Raw genomic sequence first — 24,167 nt, forward strand, 5'->3', positions numbered from 1 at the left:
ACCGCATCCTGGTTCCATTCATTTCCCAGGTAAGTGGCGCACACGCACTCGGCCATCCACATGATGTTAAAGAAAATTCCTCAGACCAGGCCACCTTCTTCCATTGCTCCGTAGTCCAGTTCTGATGTTCATGCGACCATTGTAGAAGCTCTTGGCTGTGGACATGGGTCACCATGGGCTTCACAGCCCCATACACAACTAACTGCGATGCCCATTTTTTTTCTGCTTTCGCCACATCAACTTAACGGACAACATGTTCACTAGCTGCCTAATATATCCCACAAATTTTAAGATACCATTGTAACGTAATATTCCCTTTACCTGACAGTGGTCATAATGTTATGGCTGATCGGTGTATAACGTTATGGGTTTATTTTTCAGGTTCTTCCAATACAAGAACCCCAAGCTGAAGCTCAGGTAGGTTTCCTGCATGAATTATATGCTATATCTGCTCATAAAGGAGAATGGAATCACTCTTCCATGACCTTTCCTTCTGAAAATGCAACCACCCTGGATGTCATGTTGATTCAGCGCTTCCTTGTCTTGTTTTGTTGGACAGATCTTCTTCAAGAATGTGTGGGAGAAGCACCAGTTTCTGTTCGAGAAACTGAGAGAGGAACGGAGTCGCCAGCGGCGTTCAGGTAATCGCTAGGATCTGCACCCAATGAGTTCACACTCTAACGTCCCTCACAGTCACACACTATTATTATTACACTTTTTTACAGTGGGGGCTGGTGCTCAAAATTTTGTGTGGGGGGGGGGGGGTTACAATCTAACAACACCCCTTCAACCCCCTGCAGGAGACGGACGGCAGAGATCACTCCTCGCCCCGTGGGAGACAGACGGTGGCGATCACCCCCACCAATCATCCCCCCTGCAGAAGACGAATGATCACCCGTGGGGGGAGACACTGTGAATGTGCCATGACAACGCTGCCTTACCTTATGGAGGCAGGGGGAAGAGCCCAGGCTGCTCCGGCGAGCACACAATGAGACATTCTCCTCCCAGCCACACAGGAACAGGAAGTGTGTCCTGAGACATGATCGGGCAGGGAGTCTTCAGACTCCCTGGCCAATAGAGGCTTCCTGATTGGCCGGGAGGAGAATTTCTCAACAATAGCGAATATTATTGTCACACAAGTGGGTGGGCTCAGAGCGCAGTGCTCTACGTCCCGAGCCCACACTTTTTTAAGCCAACTAGAACTTAACCCCCCCATTGGAATCCATGTGTCCCGCATGTAGATTAGGGGGCCGAACGTGTGAATGGGGGGTTGGCGCCCCTTATAGAGCGGCCACCACTGCATTTATATTGCTCTGATATATTCCACAGTGCTGTACAGAGAACACTGAGCGGGGTTCATTCCAATGTCCCAATACAGTCACCCTCTATTATTATTATACATTTATTTGTGGAATAGACTCTCTCAAGAGCTGGTTCTGGCCAGCTCAGTAGATTGTTTTAAATGGGTTGTTAAGGCAGTGCACACAAGCACTGCCAGCCCCACTGCTGGTCTAACCTGTAGTATATACCGTATGCCTTTTTGTAAAATTCTTCTTCTAAATACCTTATTCCTTCTCCCCGATGAGCGGTCACGTGACCACCTGTTGCTCTCTCCCACAAATGTGTGTACTAGGGAGGGAGGGACGGGATCTCCCTAAAGTGTCTGCAGGGCAGTCACGTGATCTCCCTCTTTAGTGCATACACGAAGGAAGAGAGCAACGCATGACCACTGATCAGTGAGAAAGAATAAAGTATTTAGAGTTGAAAATATGTTTATTGGAATTTTAACATATTAAACATGAACAGCATGAGGTGTCACAATCAGGGAACAGTCATAGATACGTAGTGGTAAAGAGTCAGCCCAATGGCTATCGCCCACAGCAGGACTTCCACCAACGTATAACATAACAGGAACAATTATGACAAGAACCCGTAAAAAAAATTGTGAGCGGACAAAATGGCCTCTTAACCAGTTCCCGACCCCCGCATGTACATATACGTCCACAATATGGCACGTACAGGCACATGGGCGTACAGGTACGTCCTCGCCTATTAGCGGGTGGGGGGTCCGATCGGGACCCCCCCCGCTACATGCGGAGGTCGGGTCCGCTCGGGGAGCGATCCGGGACCACGGCGCGGCTATTTGTTTATAGCCGCTCCGTCGCGATCGCTCCCCGGAGCTGAAGAACGGGGAGAGCCGTATGTAAACACGGCTTCCCCGTGCTTCACTATGGCGGCGCATCGATCGCGTCATTCCCTTTATAGGGAAGACACGATCGATGACGTCATTCCTACAGCCACACCCCCCTACAGTTGTAAACACATACTAGGTGCACCCTAACTCCTACAGCGCCCCCTGTGGTTAACTCCCAAACTGCAACTGTCATTTTCACAATAAAGAATGCAATTTAAATGCATTTTTTGCTGTGAAAATGACAATGGTCCCAAAAATGTGTCAAAATTGTCCGAAGTGTCCGCCATAATGTCGCAGTCACGAAAAAAATCGCTGATCGCCGCCATTAGTAGTAAAAAAAAAAAAATTAATAAAAATGCAATAAAACTATCCCCTATTTTGTAAACGCTATAAATTTTGCGCAAACCAATCGATAAACGCTTATTGCGATTTTTTTTTACTAAAAATATGTAGAAGAATACGTATCGGCCTAAACTGAGGAAAAAAAATGTTTTTATATATGTTTTTGGGGGATATTTATTACAGCAAAAAGTAAAAAATATTGCATTTTTTTCAAAATTGTCGCTCTATTTTTGTTTATAGCGCAAAAAATAAAAACCGCAGAGGTGATCAAATACCACCAAAAGAAAGCTCTATTTGTGGGGAAAAAAGGACGCCAATTTTGTTTGGGAGCCACGTCGCACGACCGCGCAATTGTCTGTTAAAGCGACACAGTCCCGAACTGTAAAAACCCCTTGGGTCTTTAGGCAGCAATATGGTCCGGGGCTTAAGTGGTTAATAGGTGACAACATTGCAACCAGAGTGTCCAGTAAGGAAACAATAAAATCAAAAGAAAAAATGACACATAGGACAAAAAGAATAAAGACCAAAAATAAAAAATAACAAGAAAAATAAAAATAAAAATGGGAGGTCAAGAATCAGGGGTGTGAGAGGGCGGGGAGAAAGGGGGAAGAAGGAAAAAAAGAGAGAATGGGGGGAAAGAGAAGAAAAGAGAGAAGAAAGCTAGAGGGGACTCATAGGGTAGTGTGAGAGTTGCTGAAATAGCAATTGGAAGAAACAATGTAAAGTAAGCGGGGGGAGGGGAACCTAGCTTGTCTCTAGGAGGTGACACATATGGAGGCGATCAGGAGTGATCATGGAGAATAAAGTATTTAGAAGAAGAATTTTACAAAAAGGCATTCAGTATATACCACATATTATACTAGCAGAGGGCCTGGCAGTGCTTGTGTGCTGTAATGTATGCACTGCTCAGAGCGGTGCTACAAGGGGAGGGGTGGCTTACACACAGACTAGCTGACAGGTAGGGAGGGGAGGGGGTGGAGGAGACAGAGGAGAACAGAGAGCAGAGCTGCGGATGACAGAGGCACGTGAACTGACCACCATGTCAGGGCTCAGCAGCCATGATGCACGATGGTCAGTTTACAGGGGGAGGTCAGAACCAGGCAGGATCAGCCAGTTTTTTTTAGATAATACAGGGGGCCAAATTACACAGCACAAGTACTGTGCTGTACAAAATGCTTTAAAAAGGAACAGGATGCCTTTTTTGGTGTTTCAAACCCTTTAACAAACCAGATACAAAAGGTTTAATGCAGCAAATTATTATATTTTAGTGAAAGACAAAAAAATACATTTATTCACTGGGTTTATTTTTATCCAAGGCAAGAATATGAAGTGCCAATAAACAACGCATCTAGCACTTTGACGACGATGTCAGGGCTCAGCAGCCATGAATAACCATGGTCAGTTTACAGAGGGGAGGGCAGAAACTGGCAGGATCAACCGGGTATTCCAGGTGTTACAGGGGGCCACATTACACAGCACAAGCACTGTGCTCTTATTCATGCTTTAAAGGAACAGGATCCTTTTTTTTTTTTAAGGTTAAAGCGGGAGTTCTGCGGGAAAACGTTTTTTTTTTTAAATACATTTTTGAAACGCTGATGGTACAAAGAAAAGAGTACTCACCAGTCTCATAATTGCAGCCGCTAGCAGGACGATTTCCCCCAAAAGTATATTTTATAAAATTTCATGATGGATATTGCCATCTTAACTGCTGGCACTCTGAAGCCTGTGTAGTCTTCCGGGATGCGGTGAATGCTTAGTTGAAATGGGCGAATTGTATCCACCCCCGGTCACATGACCGTCACATGACCGGGTGCAGAGTCATGTGACGATTCAAATCTCTCGAGATTTCTTCTCTGCTATTGAAAGCAATGTTGTCTCGTCATCGTGAAGAGACACACGTCAACAATCCCATAATTCAATGCGGTTAAAGCGACACGCCCATTCCCGCAACGCTAAAACCAGGAAGTGCCTGGTCGAGGAGGCAGAAACAAGGTTTGGAATTTTTGTGAATTTTTTTAAACTGCCAACTCATTATGTACATCGGGGGGACTATTATTTCAGCCAAAGTGTCCAAAACGGGTGAACCTCCACTTTAACAAACGCTTTAAGAGAGGCCTGTATTCTTTCCTAAATACACATAATATAACCGGATACTAACATTTATAGGTAAAATTGTTCCGGGGAATATCTGATTGCCTCTTGGGGGATCAGGAAGGATTTTTTTCCCCTGCTGGAGCAAATTGGATCTGACATATACCACAGCGCTGTACAGAGAATACTAAGCCAGTCTCATCAGTCTCTTCACCAGAGGAGCTTACATTCTAATGTTTTTCAACAGTCACACACTATTATTATTATGAATGTATAAGTCTCTGACATATACCACAGCGCTGTACAGAGAGTGCGCTGACAGGTAAGAGACACACTCAATCGGTGGAACATGTGTCATTATTCTACAATTCATGTTTTCATTCTTTTCCAGCAAACAAGAAGAACAGAAACAACAGAAATAAAACTCCCATCTTGGCTGCACATTACGAAGGTAACAAGCTCTTCATACCTGGTGTAACTGGGCCAGATTCTCAAAGGCGTTACGACGGCGCAACTCCATTTGCGCCGTCGTAAGTCCTAATCTGGCCCGGCGTATCTATGCGACTGATTCATAGAATCAGTTACGCATAGATATCCATTAGATCTGACAGGCGTAAGGCTCTTACGCTGTCAGATCTTAGATGTTATTTTTTTTTTTTCGCCGCTAGGTGTCGCCGACGTCGTTTTCCCCGTCGTCTATGCAAATTAGCTATTTACGCGAATTCCCGAACGTACGCGCGGACGACGCAGTGATTTTACGACGTTTACGTAAGCGTAAACTTGCCCCTGCTATATGAGGGGCAAGTTTACGAAGGTCCGTCGTATGCCATGTTAAGTATGGCGTTGGGTCAGCGTCGGGTTTTTCCGTCGTTTACGTCATTTTCCTAAGTCGTCCGCGAATACAACTTTACGTCAATGACGCTCACGTCGGCGTCATTGATGTTTTCCGTCGTGAGCTGGAGCATGCACACTGGGCTATTTTTCCGCCCGGCGCATGCGCAGTTCGATCAGCGTGGGGGCGCGCTTAATTTAAATACAAGCCGCCCCCTTTGAATTACGCGGCCTTACGCCGGGCCAATTACACTACGCCGACGCAAATTACGGAGCAAGTGCTTGGAGAATACGGAACTTGCTCCAGTAATTTGCAGCGGCGTAGTGTAAATAGCTTACGCTACGCCGCCGCAGATTCTACAAGAATCTGGCCCATAGTCTCCACGTGTCACCTAATCTGCCCTGTGTTTTATAAACTATAAATCACATCTGCCTGATTGGTCAGCTGAGAATTGTTGCCTCTAAGCATCTGGGGGTAGGCTGGGGATTATTGTGGCCACTGACACCATGACTTGGGTTTTTTATTATTTTTTGTTTTTTATGCGTCCAGTGACACCAATGCTGGGGTTATTGCATCCATTGACAACGGCACTGTGGGTTTTGATGGTGGCCACTGACACTAATTATGATGCCGCGTACAAACGATCGGTTCGTCTGATGAAAACGGTCCGATGGACCGTTTTCATCGGACGAACCGATCGTGTGTGGGCCCCAGTGTTTTTTTTCCCATCGGTGACAAAACTTAGGGCCAGATCCACAAATATCCTGCGTAACTTAAATCTTCCGATTTAAGTTACACCGCCGCAAAATTTCTACCTAAGTGCCCGATCCACAAAGCACTTACCTTGAAATTTGCGGCGGTGTAACTTAAATGTGTCCGGCGCAAGGCGTGCCGAATCTAATGGGGCGAGTCCCATTTAAATTAGGCGCGCTCCCGCACCGGACGTACTGCGCATGCTCCGTCGGGTAACTTACCCGACGTGCATTGCGCTAACTGACGTCGCTCCGACGTCATTTGCTTAGACGTTAACGTAAATGGCATCCAGCGCCATTCACGGACGTCTTACGCAAAACGACGCGGGAACGACGGCCATACTTAATAGGGCTTAGTCAAATAGGACTTAGCCCTATTTTTACACGGCGTAACTCGACGTTAACGACGTAGATTTAGCGCGACGGGCCCGTCGGAACGTTCGTGGATCTCCGTAAGTGTTCATTTGCATATTCTAGGCCGGCCGCAATGCCCTCGCCACCTAGCGGCCGGCCTAGAATTGCATCCTTAAGATCCGACAGTGTAATTCAATTACACATGTCGGATCTTCTGCCTATCTATGGTAAACTGATTCTGTGGATCAGTTCCATAGATAGAAACAGGGATACGACGGCATATCCCTTTTGTGGATAACCCCCTTAGAACCTGTTTTAAAATTATCTGATGGTTAAAAAAACAAGAATTCAAGAATGACATTTATCCTGCAGGAATAGTTAAAAACACCTGAACATATTCAAAAAAATACAGGGGTTTGGTCACACTATATGGTGATATAGTGCTAAGCCCACAAAGAATCCCGGAATTAGTGGGTCCTACCCTAGTAATAGAATGAAAGATCCTGCGTCTGAACCAATTTTGTACCGTTTGTTGGTCTTGTAGCTGCACCATTTCAAATGCATTTTAGGGTGTGCCCCCCAAATATGTTTTTGTAGGTTTATTTGGTTGTCTGCGAGCTGGTGGGTAAGGAAGAGTCTTGGTAGGCAGTAAGCCAGGATCAGCAATAAAGAAAGCAGAAGACAAGAGAATAGTCAGGGATTCTGCGGGTACCATTGGAAGTACTAGCAAGGATCCTGAAAGTGTCAAAACATTTCCCCAGCAATTGCCTTGCCAAAAGATGAAAAACAAACAAAAAACAAAAAAGTCAACGTAAACTCCCCCCTTCATTGGGGCTTTAAGATAGGAAACAATGATTGAATTAAGGATACAATGGTATTTTGACCAATAAAGTGATGAAGCACAGTAAACATCTTCTTGCAAGGTTTTGGCTGCTCTGTACTCCTGTTACGATACCGCTGGCAGGTGACGCGGGCTCAAAAAATCTCTGCTGCAATTGGCACCAGGTCACGGCCCCTGGGATCGCCACACCAGTGGGTAGCAGGTACTGCAGGACTATGGGGTAGAGACAGGAGACCCGAGCGTAGTCGGGATCAAGCACAAGTCTAAGCAGGCAACAGAGAGAAGACCTGATGGTCCAGGTCGACAACAAGTAGGTGGCAAACTAGGTTTGAGACAACAGAGGTAGTGAAGATCAGACGAGGGTTTTTGGCAGGCGGCAAGCAAAGATTAGGTCAGACAGTCCGGATTGGCAATCAAGAAGGCAGAAGACAAGAGAATAGTTGGGGATTCTGTAAGTACCATTGAAAATACTGGCAGGCAGTGGTGGCTGGTGGGGGCTAGTCAATCCACACTCCCGGTCAGTCGGTCACGTCACCAGCCACACACTTACCACATCTAGGTCGTAGACTGGCGCCGAGCTTCACCCTGCGTCTCCTCCTTCCTAGGCTTCATGGCTGCTTCCAATATGTCTCCTTCCTCCTACTCAGCGGCCAATAGTATCGCTTCTCCTCACAGCCAATTGGATCTCAGGAGCCGCTTCCTGAGCTGGGATTGGCCGGGAGGAGAATCAAGAAGACAATAGCGAATATTCTTTTGCTATTGTCATAAAAGTGGGTGGGCTCGGGGTGTAGTGCTTTCTGCCCCAAGCCCACCCTTTTTTTAAACCAATTAGAGCCCAGGCTCTAATCACATGCTTAAAAAAAAAAAACTCCCATTGGAATCCATGCGTCCGGTGCCCTGCATGTAGATTAGTGGCTGGGCGCAGAGATTGGGGATTCTGGAAGAACAGTCAGGATTCTGGTAGTGTTATAACAATCCTCAAGCATCTGACTGACCTCTTTCGGCAGGGAGATTGTGACGGTATCGGTATGATATCCCCGTCAAGCATTCCCTCCTCTCCATACAAGAACATCACAGGATTCCCCCACACATGAGTCAAGACTGGATGCTGGAACCAAGACACTTTATTGACACAAAAACTCAGCTTATATGTGGTTACAGCCTGTTAGGAACGCCCCCCTCACACAGTGGGGTTTCCCATACAGATTATAGGAGACAAGTCGGAGCCGACCATGCAGACACGTTTCTTTAGATAAAGACATCACTGGAGTTAATTACTACACTGAAGCAATCAGAATAATTAACATACTACTTCTCTAATCATTTAGCCTGATGATACAATACACATCTTTTAAGGGTAAACACAGATCTTCTTTACACAACACAATAGATCAATTAACCTTTAGAATAGTGAGGGGACATTAGCACGTCAATAACCTGTCAGAGCAATGAATCACACATGAAATTCCTTTCTACCTCTAACCCATATGGCTAGCAGGGAGCAGTACACTGAGACATATAGGCAAATGTATCACAATGGCCCCCCTTTTGCTCCCTGCTCCGGCAAACCCGGTTGGACCTTCCCTGGTCCAGTAGGGTTGACGGGTTCAGAGCTTTTAGTCCGAGGTTAACTCCGTTTGGCATGACTGACCTCCCTTGGCAACTGCTTCAGACTCAGGTATGTCACCGGGTCGTCAGATCACACGCCGGTCAGTCCCCAAGTCTTTGTGCGATCTGCAGAGTCAGTGTGAAGCCAGCGAATGGGTCTGTGCGCCGCCGTCTAGGTGTCCCACTATGGGAGGGGGCAGGTTATGGCTCTGAAGTGACAATCACAGGAGATTCATAAAAAGGAAAAGTTATATTTGTTGAACTGCTGTAGCACTGGTGCTCAGAGTCCGGGGGGGGGGGGGGGGAGGTGACTCAGAGCCCCATAAGGTCAGCCACCCCCTGCTCCCTCCGCAGCCGCCGGTTCTCCTCTTGGAGCTTCTCCAGCTCCATCTCCAGTTCATGGAGCCTGGGGGGGTCAGCCTGCTGTGACCTCAGGTGGTTGTTCTCCTCCTCCATGCGGCTTATGCACTCCTCCAGCTCTATGTACTCACGGATCAGATCCTGCTTGCTCATGTCCTGCAGGCTCTCCACGTGGTCCTTCATCATCAGGAACTGGGTGGTGGTGTAAGGGGCCACCGGTGGGCCCTTGGCGAACATCTCGGCCCGCATCTGGGACGCCCGCTGCGACTCCCTCTCCAGTCGCTTCTTCTCCTCCCAGGTCCGCTGGTTATATGACTTCCAGGACCTCTTCTTCTTGAAGGGTGGCCGGCGGTGCCTCTTTCTGCCCAGCTCCCTCCAGGGCCCCTCCGGCTCAGGGCTGGAGCCCATGACCAGCTGACAATGGGGTTCCCTGTTGTCCGTAATAGCAGATTGTACCATGAGGGCTTCGTAAGGGGTGCCCAATGGTTCTTCCCGACCCCGCTCCTGGGGATCCCAAGCCGAGTCTACACAATGGGCTGCTGCTGGTGGGCGGTACCCAGGTTGAGACCAATTTGACCTGGTGTTGTCATTCATGGGGCAATTCTGCTTGAAGTGACCCAACTGTTTGCACCGGAAGCAGCGTTGTTCGTTGTCCTCCTGGCGTGGATAGCGAGGGCTAGATGTCACCGGTCTGTTAGGAGGTTGGTATCTAGCGGCTGGTGGGTGTGAGGGCGCCGTTGGTCGTGGAGGTTGTACCCGTGGTGTGACCTGGTTTGTCTTGCGAGTATCCGCATATTCATCCGCCAACTTCGCGGCCTCTGGTAGAGTCATGGGCCTGCGATCTCTCACCCAATCTTTGACATCCGTCTGGATGTGATTGTAAAATTGCTCCAGGAGCATTAGTTGCAAAATGTCCTCTGCGGTGGTGGCCTGGCTGCTGTTAACCCAGTTAGAGGCCGACAGGGACAGCTGGCATGCCCATTCTGCGTAAGAGTCTTCCGTGGTTTTGCGTGAGTCCCTGAACTTCTGTCGGTGGGACTCTGGGGTTACTGCATAACGAGCCAGGAGCGCTTCTTTAACCCTGGCGTAGCTATGGATATCCTGATCTGGCACGGTCCGGAAAGCATCAGAAGCTTTGCCTGACAGTTTGCCTGACAATATTGCAACCCACTCTCTTCTAGCTATTCGGTGCAGGTTACATTGTCGCTCAAAATCCGCCAGGTAGTTATCAATCTCACAGTCCTTTTCATCAAAATCTTTAAAAGCGCTAAACGGAATCTTCCTTGCGTCTGCTGTGCTGTACTCACTGTTCGGAGAAGGTGCGGCTGCTTGTTGGACTGCTGCCAGTTTTAACTGTAGTTCTGCGTCCCTTATTTGTTTATCCTTCTGTAGTTCTGCGTCCCTTATTTGTTTAGCCTTCTGTAGTTCTGCGTCTCTTATTTGTTTAGCCTTCTGTAGTTCTGCGTCCCTTATTTGTTTAGCCTCCTCCGCTAACAGGTCCATCACTTTCAGCACCACATCCGGCGTTGGGTTCGGGCCGAACCACGCTAGCTTCTCTCTCATTAGCTTGTTGGCTGGCGATTCCTCCTCCTGAATCACTGGTGTCTCCATCTCTTGTACTGCTGGCGTTGCTGCAATCCCGTCCTCCTGGTCTATCTCCATTGATTCCGCTATGATGACCCGCTTGGTTTTGTTGCTAGCAATCCTTCCAGTAGTTCTTCCAGTGTCTGCTTGGAATCCGGGTGTGAAGGAGAGTAGAAGGGAAGATCCCGCTGCTGCCAACCAATTTGTGACGGTATCGGTATGATATCCCCGTCAAGCATTCCCTCCTCTCCATACAAGAACATCACAGGATTCCCCCACACATGAGTCAAGACTGGATGCTGGAACCAAGACACTTTATTGACACAAAAACTCAGCTTATATGTGGTTACAGCCTGTTAGGAACGCCCCCCTCACACAGTGGGGTTTCCCATACAGATTATAGGAGACAAGTCGGAGCCGACCATGCAGACACGTTTCTTTAGATAAAGACATCACTGGAGTTAATTACTACACTGAAGCAATCAGAATAATTAACATACTACTTCTCTAATCATTTAGCCTGATGATACAATACACATCTTTTAAGGGTAAACACAGATCTTCTTTACACAACACAATAGATCAATTAACCTTTAGAATAGTGAGGGGACATTAGCACGTCAATAACCTGTCAGAGCAATGAATCACACATGAAATTCCTTTCTACCTCTAACCCATATGGCTAGCAGGGAGCAGTACACTGAGACATATAGGCAAATGTATCACAGAGATCATTGCTTCCACAAGAGCAATGGTCCTTCTCTGCAACATGCTGGTAGGGAACAGTCTTTTCTACTCAGGCAGTGGCTGCTTTCTAAAGAAAATTGAGTGTTAGGCCCCGTACACATGACCAAACATGTCTGCTGAAACTGGTCTGCGGGCCAGTTTCAGCAGACATGTTCGGTCGTGTGTTGGCCCGAGCGTGCAGGATTCCAGCAAACATTTGCCCGCCGGGCCTTTTCCCAGCGGACAAATATTCGTGGACTTGTTTTAAAACAGTCCGCTGGTATCCTGCCTGCTCGGACATGTTCGGTCGTCTGTACAGACCTAACGTACATGTCCGAGCGCCCGCCATCCCTCGCATGCGTCGAATGACTTCGACGCATGCGTGGAAGCATTTAACTGGCAGGCCCGCCCACGTCGCTGCGTCATTGTCGCGGCGACACCGCGTCATCGTTGCGGCGACACCGCGGACACGCCCCGCATATTGTTTACGCGCGGATTTCTGTACGATGGTTAGTACAGCCATCGTACAGAAATCCCCGGGCAGACATGTACGGTGAAAACGGTCCGGCGGAACGGTTTCATCGTACATGTTTGCCCGTGTGTACAAGGCCTAAGAGTAAGCACACCTGGATTTTATTTAGTGGAAGTTTAGTTGAGCTTCAAGTTGCCCCTTTCAACTTTGTACATCTGTCCATAACGCTACAATAAACCTATTTCTCTCTTCTTTTGTGTCTACAGTGAAACCATCACAGGGAGGAACACAGATGAATGCAGGTAAGTAGCCCACAGATAAGCTGTCCAGCTATCTTTATGTCCAGCACACACCCACAACATTTACTGTGTTGCAGATAGCGATGGTAACATCCTGTACTGGTCCGAGGTCCAGCGAAATTCCACCAGCCCGCTGAAATACGACGAGAGGAATGGGGATTTTACAGTGACTCATAAAGGACTATATTACCTATATTGCCAGGTTAGTCTTTGACAATTAACTCTTAAAGCACAGAACCCCTAAAACCTAACGTTAAAGTGTATCTAAAGCCAAAACATCTTTTTGGGTTAGCAAAAAGAAGGCAAAGCTCCATGGGATTTCTGCAAAGGTGGTGAGATTTCAGTTCCATTTACTCAATCTGTAACAATAGCAAGGATATGTAGCTGGCAACGTAAATCATGCATATGCGATAATCTTTATTTGCCAAAGGTTTAATAAAGATTGGAACACCTACGCGTTTCGGCCCTCGTCCTTACTCATTTTTGGCTTGTATAGAGTAGTCAGGGTTTAGAACTTACTCTTAAGGGCACATGATGTATGATTTTACAGGCAGCAAAATTCATTGTAATATATTGCCTGTACATGGGTCGCATGTACTGTTTGTGCTAGCGTTACATGGATACATTGGACAGCACATAGAACAAATCTACCCTATTTACTAGGACGCAGGTGGTACCTGCTACTGTCAGAAAGCATGAATCAGACCGAGACAGAAGTACAGTTAAATCACACTTGTTTAATAATAATAAAATGATAAACAGAGTAAGCGTAGTCAAAACATAGCAAGAGTTCAGGAAATTGATCCAATAGTCAGCCAAGCCAAATGTCAGAGAGCCAGAGATATACGTAGTAGAACAGCAAGCAGGATCTGGAGCCAGAAGGAACGTCAGCCAAGCAAGTCTTCAACAGGAACGCAGAAGTCTCTGTGATGTTGACCAAGGTGAAGGCAGAGATCAACTGAGCTGGACGGCTTAAAGAGGAAGTAAACCCTCTAGAAATACTAGCACATTATGCCTTTCTCTTGCAGGATTTTTTATTTTTTTTTGGAAAATTTCTAGAGGGTTTACTTCCTCTTTAAAGTGGAGGTTCACCCGAAAAGTAAATTTTTAACCTTAGATTGATGCTCATTTTGTCAAGGGGAATCGGCTAGTTTTTTTAAAATCGAAGCAGTACTTACCGTTTTAGAGAGCGATCTTCTCCGCCGCTCCTGGGTATGGGCTGCGGGACTGGGCGTTCCTATTTTGATTGACAGTCTTCCGACAGGCTTCCGACGGTCGCATCCATCGCGTCACGATTTTCCGAAAGTAGCCGAACGTCGGTGTGCAGGCGCCGTATAGAGCCGCACCGATGTTCGGCTTCTTTCGGCTACTCGTGACGCGATGGATGCGACCGTTGGAAGTCTGTCAGAAGACTGTCAATCAAATAGGAACGCCCAGTCCCGAAGACCCATACCCGGAATCGGCGGAGAAGATCGTTCTCTTAAACGGTAAGTACAGCTTCGATTTAAAAAAAACTAGCTGATTCCCCTTGACAAAATGAGCATCAATCTAAGGTTAAACATTTTTTTTCGGGTGAACTCCCGCTTTAAGCTGTCCAGCTCAGTTGATCTCAGTGTTTTTTTTTTTTTTTGCTTTTTTTTTTATTATTTCTACAATTTAAACTTTAATTACAGTATTTATTTATTTATTATTATTTATTTATTAATTTTATCAGCCCTGTTGGGGGGGCTTTGCTGAGATATCAGAGGTCTAAACAGACCCCGACATCTCCCCTTTGAGACAGAGAAATGGAGTGAGGACACAGATTCCCCAGTCCCTTTCTCTGCAGCCTCAGCCGCACTGAAAATGAATGGAGAGGAGACAGAGGCTCCTCTCCATTCATAAACTACTGTTTTGGATATAACATGTATGTACCTTTTTGAAACTCCAATAAGGAAACATATTTATTATAAGAATCCACAGAGTCAGTGCATTCAGAAAAGTATAGAGACGGTAAATTACATATTTACTGGCTCCTTACTACGCTCTTAATCCTGACAGATCCAGGACGAGGGGGGGACCAGAGGAGGACCCGGGAGACAGGGATATAGAGAGAGGGAGGAGGATCTGGGGACCCATAGAGAGGGTGGAGGAGCCAGAAGAGGACACAGGAGGACAGCCAGGTTGGTCTATGTGGCGGTGGGGGGCTGTTAAAAGCACTGGAGGGAGATGAGGAGAAGCAGCTGTCAAAAAATCTATGCAGGAAAATCGGCGCTTGTAACTGCCCCTACCGCCACACCTGTGATCACATGTGAGGCTGCCCAGCCCCCCTGCTGAGCTTGAGGGCGCCTGGTCTGATACAACAGGTATCGGATCAGGCATTGGAGCATTTGCACGAGTACCGATACTCGTGAAAATGCTTGGTATCGGCCAGAGGCGTTGCTAGGGGGGTGCGGGGGGTGCGGTCCGCACCAGGTGACACCCGCTAGAGGGGTGACACCATCCCGTTTTTTTTTTAGCTGACATGCCCAGCCTGCCCTGTGCAATCCCAGCCTGCTCTGTGCCACCCCAGCCTGCTCTGTGCCACCCCAGCCTGCCCTGTACCACCCCAGCCTGCCCTGTATCACCCAGCCTGCCCTGTACCACCCCAAACAGCCCTATACCACCCCAGCCTGCCATGTACCCCCCCAAACAGCCCTGTACCACCCCAGCCTGCCCTGTACCACCCAGCCTGCCCTGTGCCACCACAGCCTGCCCTGTACCACCCCAAACTTTCCCATGCCACCCCAACTTGCCCTGTGCCACCCTAGCTTGCCCTGTACCACCCCAATCTGCCCTATGCCACCATAACTTGCCCTATACCACCCCAACCTGCCCAATGCCACCCTAACTTGCCCTGTACCACTCCAACCTTTCCCATGCCATTCCAACTTGCCCTATGCCACCCTAACTTGCACTATACCACCCCAACATGCCCTGTACCACCCTAACTTGCCCTATATCACCCCAATCTGCCCTATGCAACCCTAACTTGCCCTATACCACCCCGAACTACCCTATATCACCCCCAACATGCCCTATACCACCTTAACCTGTCCTATACCACCCCACTACACCAACCTGCCACTATACCACTCTATACTACCCTAACCTGCCACTATACTGCCCTATACTATCATTTACAGGGGCTTGTTTGGGGTGCGCCCCGTGCCCGTGCGCTGCCTGCTTGGTGCTGGGCAGCCTAGACAGAGGGGGGGGGGTGACACCATGTTTTACCGCACCGGGTGACACCAACCCTAGTGACGCCACTGGTATCGGCACCGTTACTAGTATCGGTGCAACCCTAATAATAATAATAATGTCTTTCTTTGCAGGTCCATTTCAACGAGGATCGCAGCAGCTACATTAAGCTGGACCTGATCCTAGACAGTAACCTGATATTCCGCTGCCTTCAAGAATTCTCTGCTACAGTGGCCAGCATCGGCGACCCCAAAAGGAAGACCTGCAGTGTCTCTGGGCTTGTCATCGTCACCCCCGGCTCCCTCCTCCGCATCCGCACCCTCCCGAGAGCCGTGGTCAAAGTTGAGCCCTACCTCACCTACTTTGGACTCTTCCAAGTGCACTGAGACCTAAACCTTTACAGGGAAAGGAAAGGAGAGAAACACAAATCTATTTTAGTTTTTTGAAGTCAACTAACCCAAATCTGCACTTCAAGTACCAAAGGTCATTTCCAACACTGAATCTTAATTCTTCAGGATCCAGAATGCACACCGCCAATAGAAGACAATTAAAAAAAACTTGATGCACAGTGGTGATAATGGATAGCTTATCGCGGCGCGGTGAGCACCATGGATGTGTAAACAGGGAAACCGCACCGCAGACAAATCATTGCCGATCCAAGAGAAACATTTCACGTTGCACAGCACTGGGGAAGCTGATGAAAAATAGAATGTGCTGCAAGGCCAAAATCAACAAAGGATCAACTTTATACTGCTGGTAAAAGAAACAAACACATTTGGAAAATACGGAGTCAGCAAATCATCAGCCACGCCAAAAAAAAAAAAAAAACTGAACAGAAACACATCTGATTTCTAAAGTCCGTGATGGAAACTAATCTGCGCACAATGTGAAATAATGAATTTTAGGTCGTAGCACACACATAAGCTCCAGACAAGTCCTCCATTTCATCTATATATCGATTTACTAATATTTTCCTAACTGTACAAACCTATGTTACGGGAGATTCTCCTTTATATTCCATTATCATCATCCCCTGTGTACATTCATTGAAGGAGAGCCTGAAATGATAGAGGAGGAAGAGAGCTGGATTGAGCGACGCAAAAAACGGATCTGAAGGTGTCATTGGTGACAGGCTGATTGTATTTATCTGACAGCAAATGTCGGAATTTAATCTTGGCAGACATAGGGCATGGTTTTACCTTCTGGTGCTTTAAACATTTAGGCCGGGATTCACAGACACTGGCGCATATTTATGCCGCCGTAGCGTATCTCCTTTACGCTACGCCGACGCAGCGCAGAGAGGCAAGCACTGGATTCACAAAGCACTTCCTCCCAAATCTGCGCTGGGTTTCCTCGGCTTAAGTCGGCGTAAGTGGAAGTGGGCGTGAGCCATGCTAATGAGGCATGACCCCATGCAAATGATGGGCCGAGCGCCACACAGATACGAATCTCCAACTGTGCATGCGCCGTCCCGTGGACGCATCCCAGTGCGCATGCTCACAAATACGTTGGAACAACTGCCTAAGATACGTCGGATCACTGCCTACGGCGTGAACATAACCTACGCCTAGTCATATTCACGTCCTACGTAAAATACGTCGGCTTGTGTTCCCTGGTGCAGACCTTTGCATGGATGTTGCTGAGTTACACCTCCTTTATGGGGCATAACTTTACGCCGGACGTATGACTTTACGCGCACTGCGTCGGACGGACAGACGTTCGTGAATCGGCGTATCTCCCTCATTTGCATATGCGAATAGAAAACCAATGGGAGCGCCAAATACGTCCAGTGTAAAAATGCGCCCGCTCTACGCCGGCGTAGGCAAGTTACGTCGGTCAGATGAAGCCTATTTTCAGGCGTATCTTAGTTTTGTGGGCACGGCGCACAGATACGAAGGCGCATATTTGCACTTACGCAGCGTATCTCGAGATACGTTGGCGCAAGTGCTTTGTGAATCCGGGCCTTAGTATATTTTTGCTCAATGAAAGATGCTGACCTCTGAGTGGCTCACCTGGCACTAATATCTTGCTGCAGCTTCCTACTCCTCCATTGTTGCTATGTTACATTGTGTTATTGCCTGTGGCAAGACCAGCAATGTTTGAGGCCAGTACCTTATAGGTGAGGAGGCTTGTATTAAAAAAAAAAAAAAAAAATTAAAAACAGCACTAATAGATAGAAAACAAACTTTTAGCCTTAACGCAAACCTGAGATTTGTCCATTCACGCCAAAGCAACAGGTTTGGTTTAATCCCCCATGCCAGCATATACTTCCTTTTTCTTTACTCCCATGCTGCTCTGTTAAGGAGCTGAAGGATGTGACTTATTCAAGTGTGATCAGCATTGTCACATGTGGAGTCCATACCACCCACAGTGATGGCTACAACTCCAATGACTCACACCACAGCATGTACTTACCTTGTCCTCTTCTCCTATACCCATTTACTTACCTTGTTCTTCGCTCCTATACCCATTTACTTGCCTTTTTCTTTGCTCCTTCACTGCTCTATTAAGGAGATGAAGGACATGGCTTACTCAAGTGTGATAGCGCTGGGTCAACCAGCATGGTCACATGCATAGTCAATAGCCCACAATGTTATCTACAATGCCAACGACTCCCACCATATACTTACCTTGTTCTTTACTCTATACCACTGATGGCGAACCTTGGCACCCCAGATGTTTTGGAACTACATTTCCCATAATGCGCATGCACTCTGCAGTGTAGTTGAGCATCATGGGAAATGTAGTTCTAAAACATCTGGGGTGCCAAGGTTCGCCATCACTGCCCTATACTCATTTACTTGCCCTTTTCTATGCTCTGCTGTTCCATTAAGGAGCTGAAGGACATGACTTACTCAACTGTGATACATGCCCTTTTCTTTGCTCCTTCACTGCTCCATTAAGTAGCTGAAGGAGAAGGACACGACTTACTCAAGTGTGATAGTGCATTGTCACCTGCATAGTCCATAGCATAGCCCACAATGTTAGCTACAGTTCCCACGACTCCCACCCCAGCATATACTTAACCTGTTCTTTGCTCCTCTGCTGTTTCATTAAGGAGCTGAAGGACATGACTTACTCAACTGTGATAGCGCTGGACCAACCAGCATTGTCACATGAAGAGTCCATAGCCCACAATGTTAGCTACAGTTCCCACGACTTCCACCCCAGCATATACTTACCTTGTTCTTCACTCCTATACCCATTTACTTGCCCTTTTTTTTGCTCCTTCACTGCTCCATTAAGGAGCTGAAGGACATGACTTATGACACGATCGGATTTTCCGTTAGGATAAACTTCAGAAGCAATTCCGTTCAAGTTGTCTTGCATACACACTATCACACCAAATTCCAACCGTCAAGAATGCAGTGACGTACAACACTACGTCGAGCCGAGAAAAATTAAGTTCACTGCTTCCGAACATGCGTCAGCTTGATTCTGAGCATGCATGTTTTTTTCTCTGTCGGAGTTCCCTACAGACGAATGGAATTTCCGATAGACATGAACATGTTCTCTTTCAAAATTCCGACGGAAAATAGTCCAATGGGGCACACACACGGTCGGAATGTCCGATGAAAAAATTCCGTCTTACTTTTTCCATCAGAAATTCCGATCTTGTGTACAAGGCATTTCTCAACTGTAATAGCGCTGGGCCAACCAGCATGGTCACATGCAGAGTCCATAGCCCACAATGTTAGCTACAGTTCCAATGACTCCCACCCCCAGCATATACTTACCTTGTTCTTTGCACCTATACCCATTTACTTGCCTTTTTCTTTGCACCTTCACTGCTCCATTAAGGAGCTGAAGGACATGACTTACTCAAGTGTGATTGTGCTGGGTCAATCAGCATTGTCACATGCATAGTCCATAGTCCACAATGTTAGTTACAGTTCCAACGACTCCCACCCCAGTATATACTTACCTTGTTCTTTACTCCTCTGCTGTTTCAAAAAGGAGCTGAAAGACAGGACTTGCTCAACTGTGAGGCCCCGTACACACGGCCGAGAAACTCGACGGGCAAAACACATCGTTTTCCCCGTCGAGTTCCTTGTTCGGCTGTCAAAAAACTAGTCGAGCCAAATGTTCCCATTGCCCAATGAGGAAATAGAGAACATGCTCTCTTTTTGGCTCGACGAGTTTCTCGGCGAAAAAGTGTACACACGACCGGTTTTCTCGGCAGAATACGTCTCCCATCGAGTTTCTTGCTAAATTCTGCCGAGAAAACCGGTCGTGTGTATGGAGCCTGACAGCGTTGGAATAACCAGCATTGTCACATGCAGAGTCCATAGCCCAAAGTGTTAGGTACAACTCTAATGACAACCCACCCCACCCCATATACTTACCATTTTCTTTGCTCCTCTGCTACTCCATTAACGAGCTGAAGGACATGACTTACTCAACTGTGATAGCGCTGGGCCAACCAGCATGGTCACATGCAGAGTCCATTGCCCACAATCTTAGCTACAGTTCCAACGACTCCCACCCCAGCATATACTTACCTTTTTCTTTGCTCCTCCACTGCTCTGTTACAGAGCTGAAGGACATGATTTAAAGTGTGACCGTGTTGGAATAACCAGCATTGTCACATGCAGAGACCATAGCCCAAAGTGTTAGGTACAACTCCAAAGACTCCCACCCCACCCTACCCCACTCCATTAAGGAGCTGAAGGACTTGGCTTACTCAAGTGTGACAGTCCCAGGCTAGCCAGCATTGTCCCATGCAGAGTCCATAGCCCACAGTATTATCTACAACTCCAATACCTTCCTCCCCAGCATATATTTTACCTTTTTCTTTGCTCCTTTATCACTCTGTTAAGGAGTTGAAGAATGTGACTTACTCAAGTGTGACAGTTCCAGGCTAACCAGCATTGTCACAGGCAGAGTCCATATCCCACAGTGTTAGCTACCACTCCAATGACTCCCACCTCACCCCATATACTTACCCTTTTCTTTACTACTCCATTAAGGACCTGAAGGACTTGACTTACTCAAGTGCGGCATGTCAGACTCAACAGCAAATGCCGAATCCATAGCCCACAATGTTAGCTACAGTTCCAATGACTCCCACCCCACCATATGCTTACCTTTTTGTTTCCTCCTCCACTGCTCTGTTAAGCCTTGTACACACGATAGGTTAACCAGAGGACAACAGTCTGAAGGACCGTTGTCTTAGGTTAACCGATGAAGCTGTCACGCCTACACACCATTGGTTAAATAACTGATCGTGTCAAAACGCGGTGACGTAAAACACAACGACGTGCTGAAAAAAAACGAAGTTCAATGCTTCCAAGCATGCGTCGACTTGATTTTGAGCATGCGTGGATTTCTAACCAATGGTTGTGCCTACTAACGATCGGTTTTGACCTATCGGTTACCAATCCGTAGGTTAATTTTAAAGCAAGTTGGCTTTTTTTTAACCAAAGTTAAAAAAAACTATGGGGCCCACACACGATCGGTTTTGACCGATGAAAACGGTCCTTCAGACCGTTGTCCTGTGATTAAGCACTGAGCTACAGTGTGAAGCGCGTCAGCTTCTGTTCTATTTTTTGCTGTGGCATGTATTTTTCATGACCTGTTTTAATAAAAGGAACGTGTTTTGGAGTGCAGCTGTCCAAGTTTTCCTTCGTATTTTTGCCTCTGGTTAACCTATCGTGTGTACAAGGCCTTAAGGAGCTGAAGGACGTGACTTGCTCAAATGTGAAAGTACTGGGCCAACCAGCATTGCTCCATGTGGAGTTCATAGCCCACAGTATTATCAACAACTCCAAAGACTCCCACTACAGCATATACTTACCCTTTCCTTTGCACCAATGTGGCACTGTTAGGCCGGGTACTAACGAGCAAACATGTACGATGAAACCGGTCCGTCGGACCGTTTTCACCGTACATGTCTGCCCGAGGGCTTCTGTACGATGGCTGTACTAACCATCGTACAGAAGTCCGCGCGTAAACAATACGCGGGGCGTGGCCGCGTCGTCGCCGCAACGATGACACGGCGACGTGGGCGGGCCTGCCATTTAAATGCTTCCACGCATGCGTCAAACTCATTCGACGCATGCGAGGGACGGCGGGCGCTCGGACTTGTACGGTAGGTCTGTACTGACGACCGTACATGTCCGAGCGGGCAGGATTCCAGCGGACTGTTTTAAAACACGTCCAGGAATATTTGTCTGCTGGGAAAAGGCCTGGCGGGCAAATGTTTGCTGGAAATCTGCCCGCTCACGCCTACACACGACCAAACATGTATGCTGAAACTGGTCCGTGGACCAGTTTCAGCATACATGTTTGGTCGTGTGTACGGGGCCTTAAGGGGCCAAAGTTTGTGACAGTACTGGGCCAACCAGCACATGCAGAGTCCATAGCCCACAGTGTTAGTTACAACTTCAATGATCTATAGCTTACACAAGACTTAAGCTGGCAGTACTGGCTGGCAAATTATGTCTGGCAAATTATGTCTGGCAAATTATGTCTGCTTTCTAACAAACCAGATTCAATTTGATTTATGGGTGGCCCTGTCGGCACCTCTCCACCCAACATACTTCAACTGAAAAATCAAAGGAGCCAAGTAGAAATTGATGGCCAAATAACACCTTTATCTAATAAGGTGCTGGCACTCTTTGGGTATTCTGACAACTTGCAGTGACAGCTGTCATAATATCTGCAGTGGGAGATTTGTCCATCTGCATTGCTTGGAGTGAATGGAGGAATTTGTTAGAATGGAAGCTGTCAGGGCATGGACAAATTGACTGTTGCTCCTGGAGCTGAATGGAGCTGCGGGGTAGTGAATGGAAGGTAAGTGCATAGATGCTTTACCTTGCGTGGCCAAAGCTCAGGTTTACTTAAGTGTGAAAGGGAAACTATAGTCTATATATCCTGAGTGTCCATATCTTAAAAATCTTGTTTCAGTTTATAATTTTTTAGATATATACAAGATTTATGCATGTTACATACATTAATTACATAGTTACACGTCAATCAAGTTAAACCACAATTAAGAATTACGGCCCAGATTCTCGTAGACGCGCCTATCTATAGGCGGGCATAGCGTATCTCAGATACACTACGCCGCCGTAACTTAGTGAGGCAGGTCCCGTATTCACAAAGAACTTGCGCCCATAGTTACGGTGGCGTAGTGTAACTGTGCCGGCGTAAGCCCGCGTAATTCAAAGTAGGCTGGTGTGGACGTGTTTAATGGTAATGAATAGTGACCCGACGTGATTGACGCTTTTAACGAACGGAGCAAAATTACGCCGCAAATAGTCAATGCTTTCGACGTGAACGTAACTTACGTCCAGTCCCTGCTTTATGAGGGGTAACTTTACGTCGGCGTATGTCTTACGTAAACGATGTATCTTGGTACGCCGGGCGCACGTACGTTCGTGAATCGGCGTATCTAGCTAATTTGCATATTCGATGCGGAAATCTACGGAAGCGCCACCTAGCGGCCAGCGTTAATATGCAACTAAGATACGACGGCGTAAGAGACTTACGCCGCTCGTATCTAAGCCGAATTTATGCGTAACTGATTCTTGGGTCCCTTGCACACTGGGGCGTTTTTCATGCGGTACAGCGCTAAAAATAGCGCTGCTATACCGCATGAAAAATCATGCCCTGCAGTGTTCAATGTGAAAGCCCGAAGGCTTTCACATTGAAGCGGTGCGCTAGCAGGAGCGCACCAAAAGTCCTGCTAGCCGCATCTTTACCGCGGTATAGCCGCGCTACAAATAGCGCGGCTATACCGTCAACGCAGCTGCACGCCTCAGTGTGAAACCAGCCTAAGAATCAGGCGCATAGATACGACGGCTCTCATTCGGACTTACGACGGCGTACGTGGCGATATGCCGTCGTAAGTCCTTTGAGAATCTGGGCCTACAATGTCAGGCTCTGCTTCCTGCTTAGTAGTTCTGCATCATGCCTGTGCTTTACTGCTCCCGGTGTATGGGCCAGATCTGACCTGTCAGGCCGTGTACACACGACCGGTCCAAACCGATGGTGACGGACCGAAGTCCAGTTTCATCGGTCCAAACCGACCGTGTGTACAGCCCATCGGACTTTAGTCCTTCAGACCAAAGTTTTAGAACTTGCTTTAAAATCGAACTGATGGACGGCTGACCATCGGTCAAAACCGATGGTTAGTACACAAAAGCATTGGTTCAAAACCCGCGCATGCGGGTTTCAGCACGTTGTGTGTTTTACGTCACCACGTTCTGACCCGATCCGTTTTTGGAACAATGGTGTGTACGCACATCAGACCATCAATCTGCTTCAGCGGTGAACCGATGAAAACGGTCCGTCGGACCATTCTCATCGGATGGATCGACCGTGTGTACGCGGCCTAAGAGAACAACTGTTTCAGAGCTCGTTCAGACATGCAGCTAGGGGGCAGTAACAGCAGGTGGTTGAGTTGCGGTTTAACTTCGTTTATAGTAGTATGTACTTGCTGAAGATATTGCTTTGTATATTTACCCTTTAAATATTAGGGAACTATTG

At 47.3% G+C, this 24,167-nt stretch overlaps 1 protein-coding gene across 1 annotated transcript in view; it reads left to right on the forward strand.

Annotated features, from left to right (window-relative positions):
* Positions 1–24,167, forward strand: part of LOC120930622 (tumor necrosis factor ligand superfamily member 12-like) — a 103,227-nt gene that overhangs the window by 15,699 nt on the left and 63,361 nt on the right. Inside the window, exons 2-7 of the mRNA XM_040341798.1 lie at positions 382–417; positions 560–641; positions 5,019–5,078; positions 12,423–12,458; positions 12,533–12,657; positions 15,809–16,051. Of these exons, the coding sequence (XP_040197732.1) occupies positions 382–417; positions 560–641; positions 5,019–5,078; positions 12,423–12,458; positions 12,533–12,657; positions 15,809–16,051 (582 nt within the window). The remainder of the gene's footprint in view (positions 1–381; positions 418–559; positions 642–5,018; positions 5,079–12,422; positions 12,459–12,532; positions 12,658–15,808; positions 16,052–24,167) is intronic.

The sequence above is a fragment of the Rana temporaria genome, chromosome 3 (assembly GCF_905171775.1).
Source record: "Rana temporaria chromosome 3, aRanTem1.1, whole genome shotgun sequence".
Lineage (NCBI taxonomy): Eukaryota > Metazoa > Chordata > Amphibia > Anura > Ranidae > Rana > Rana temporaria.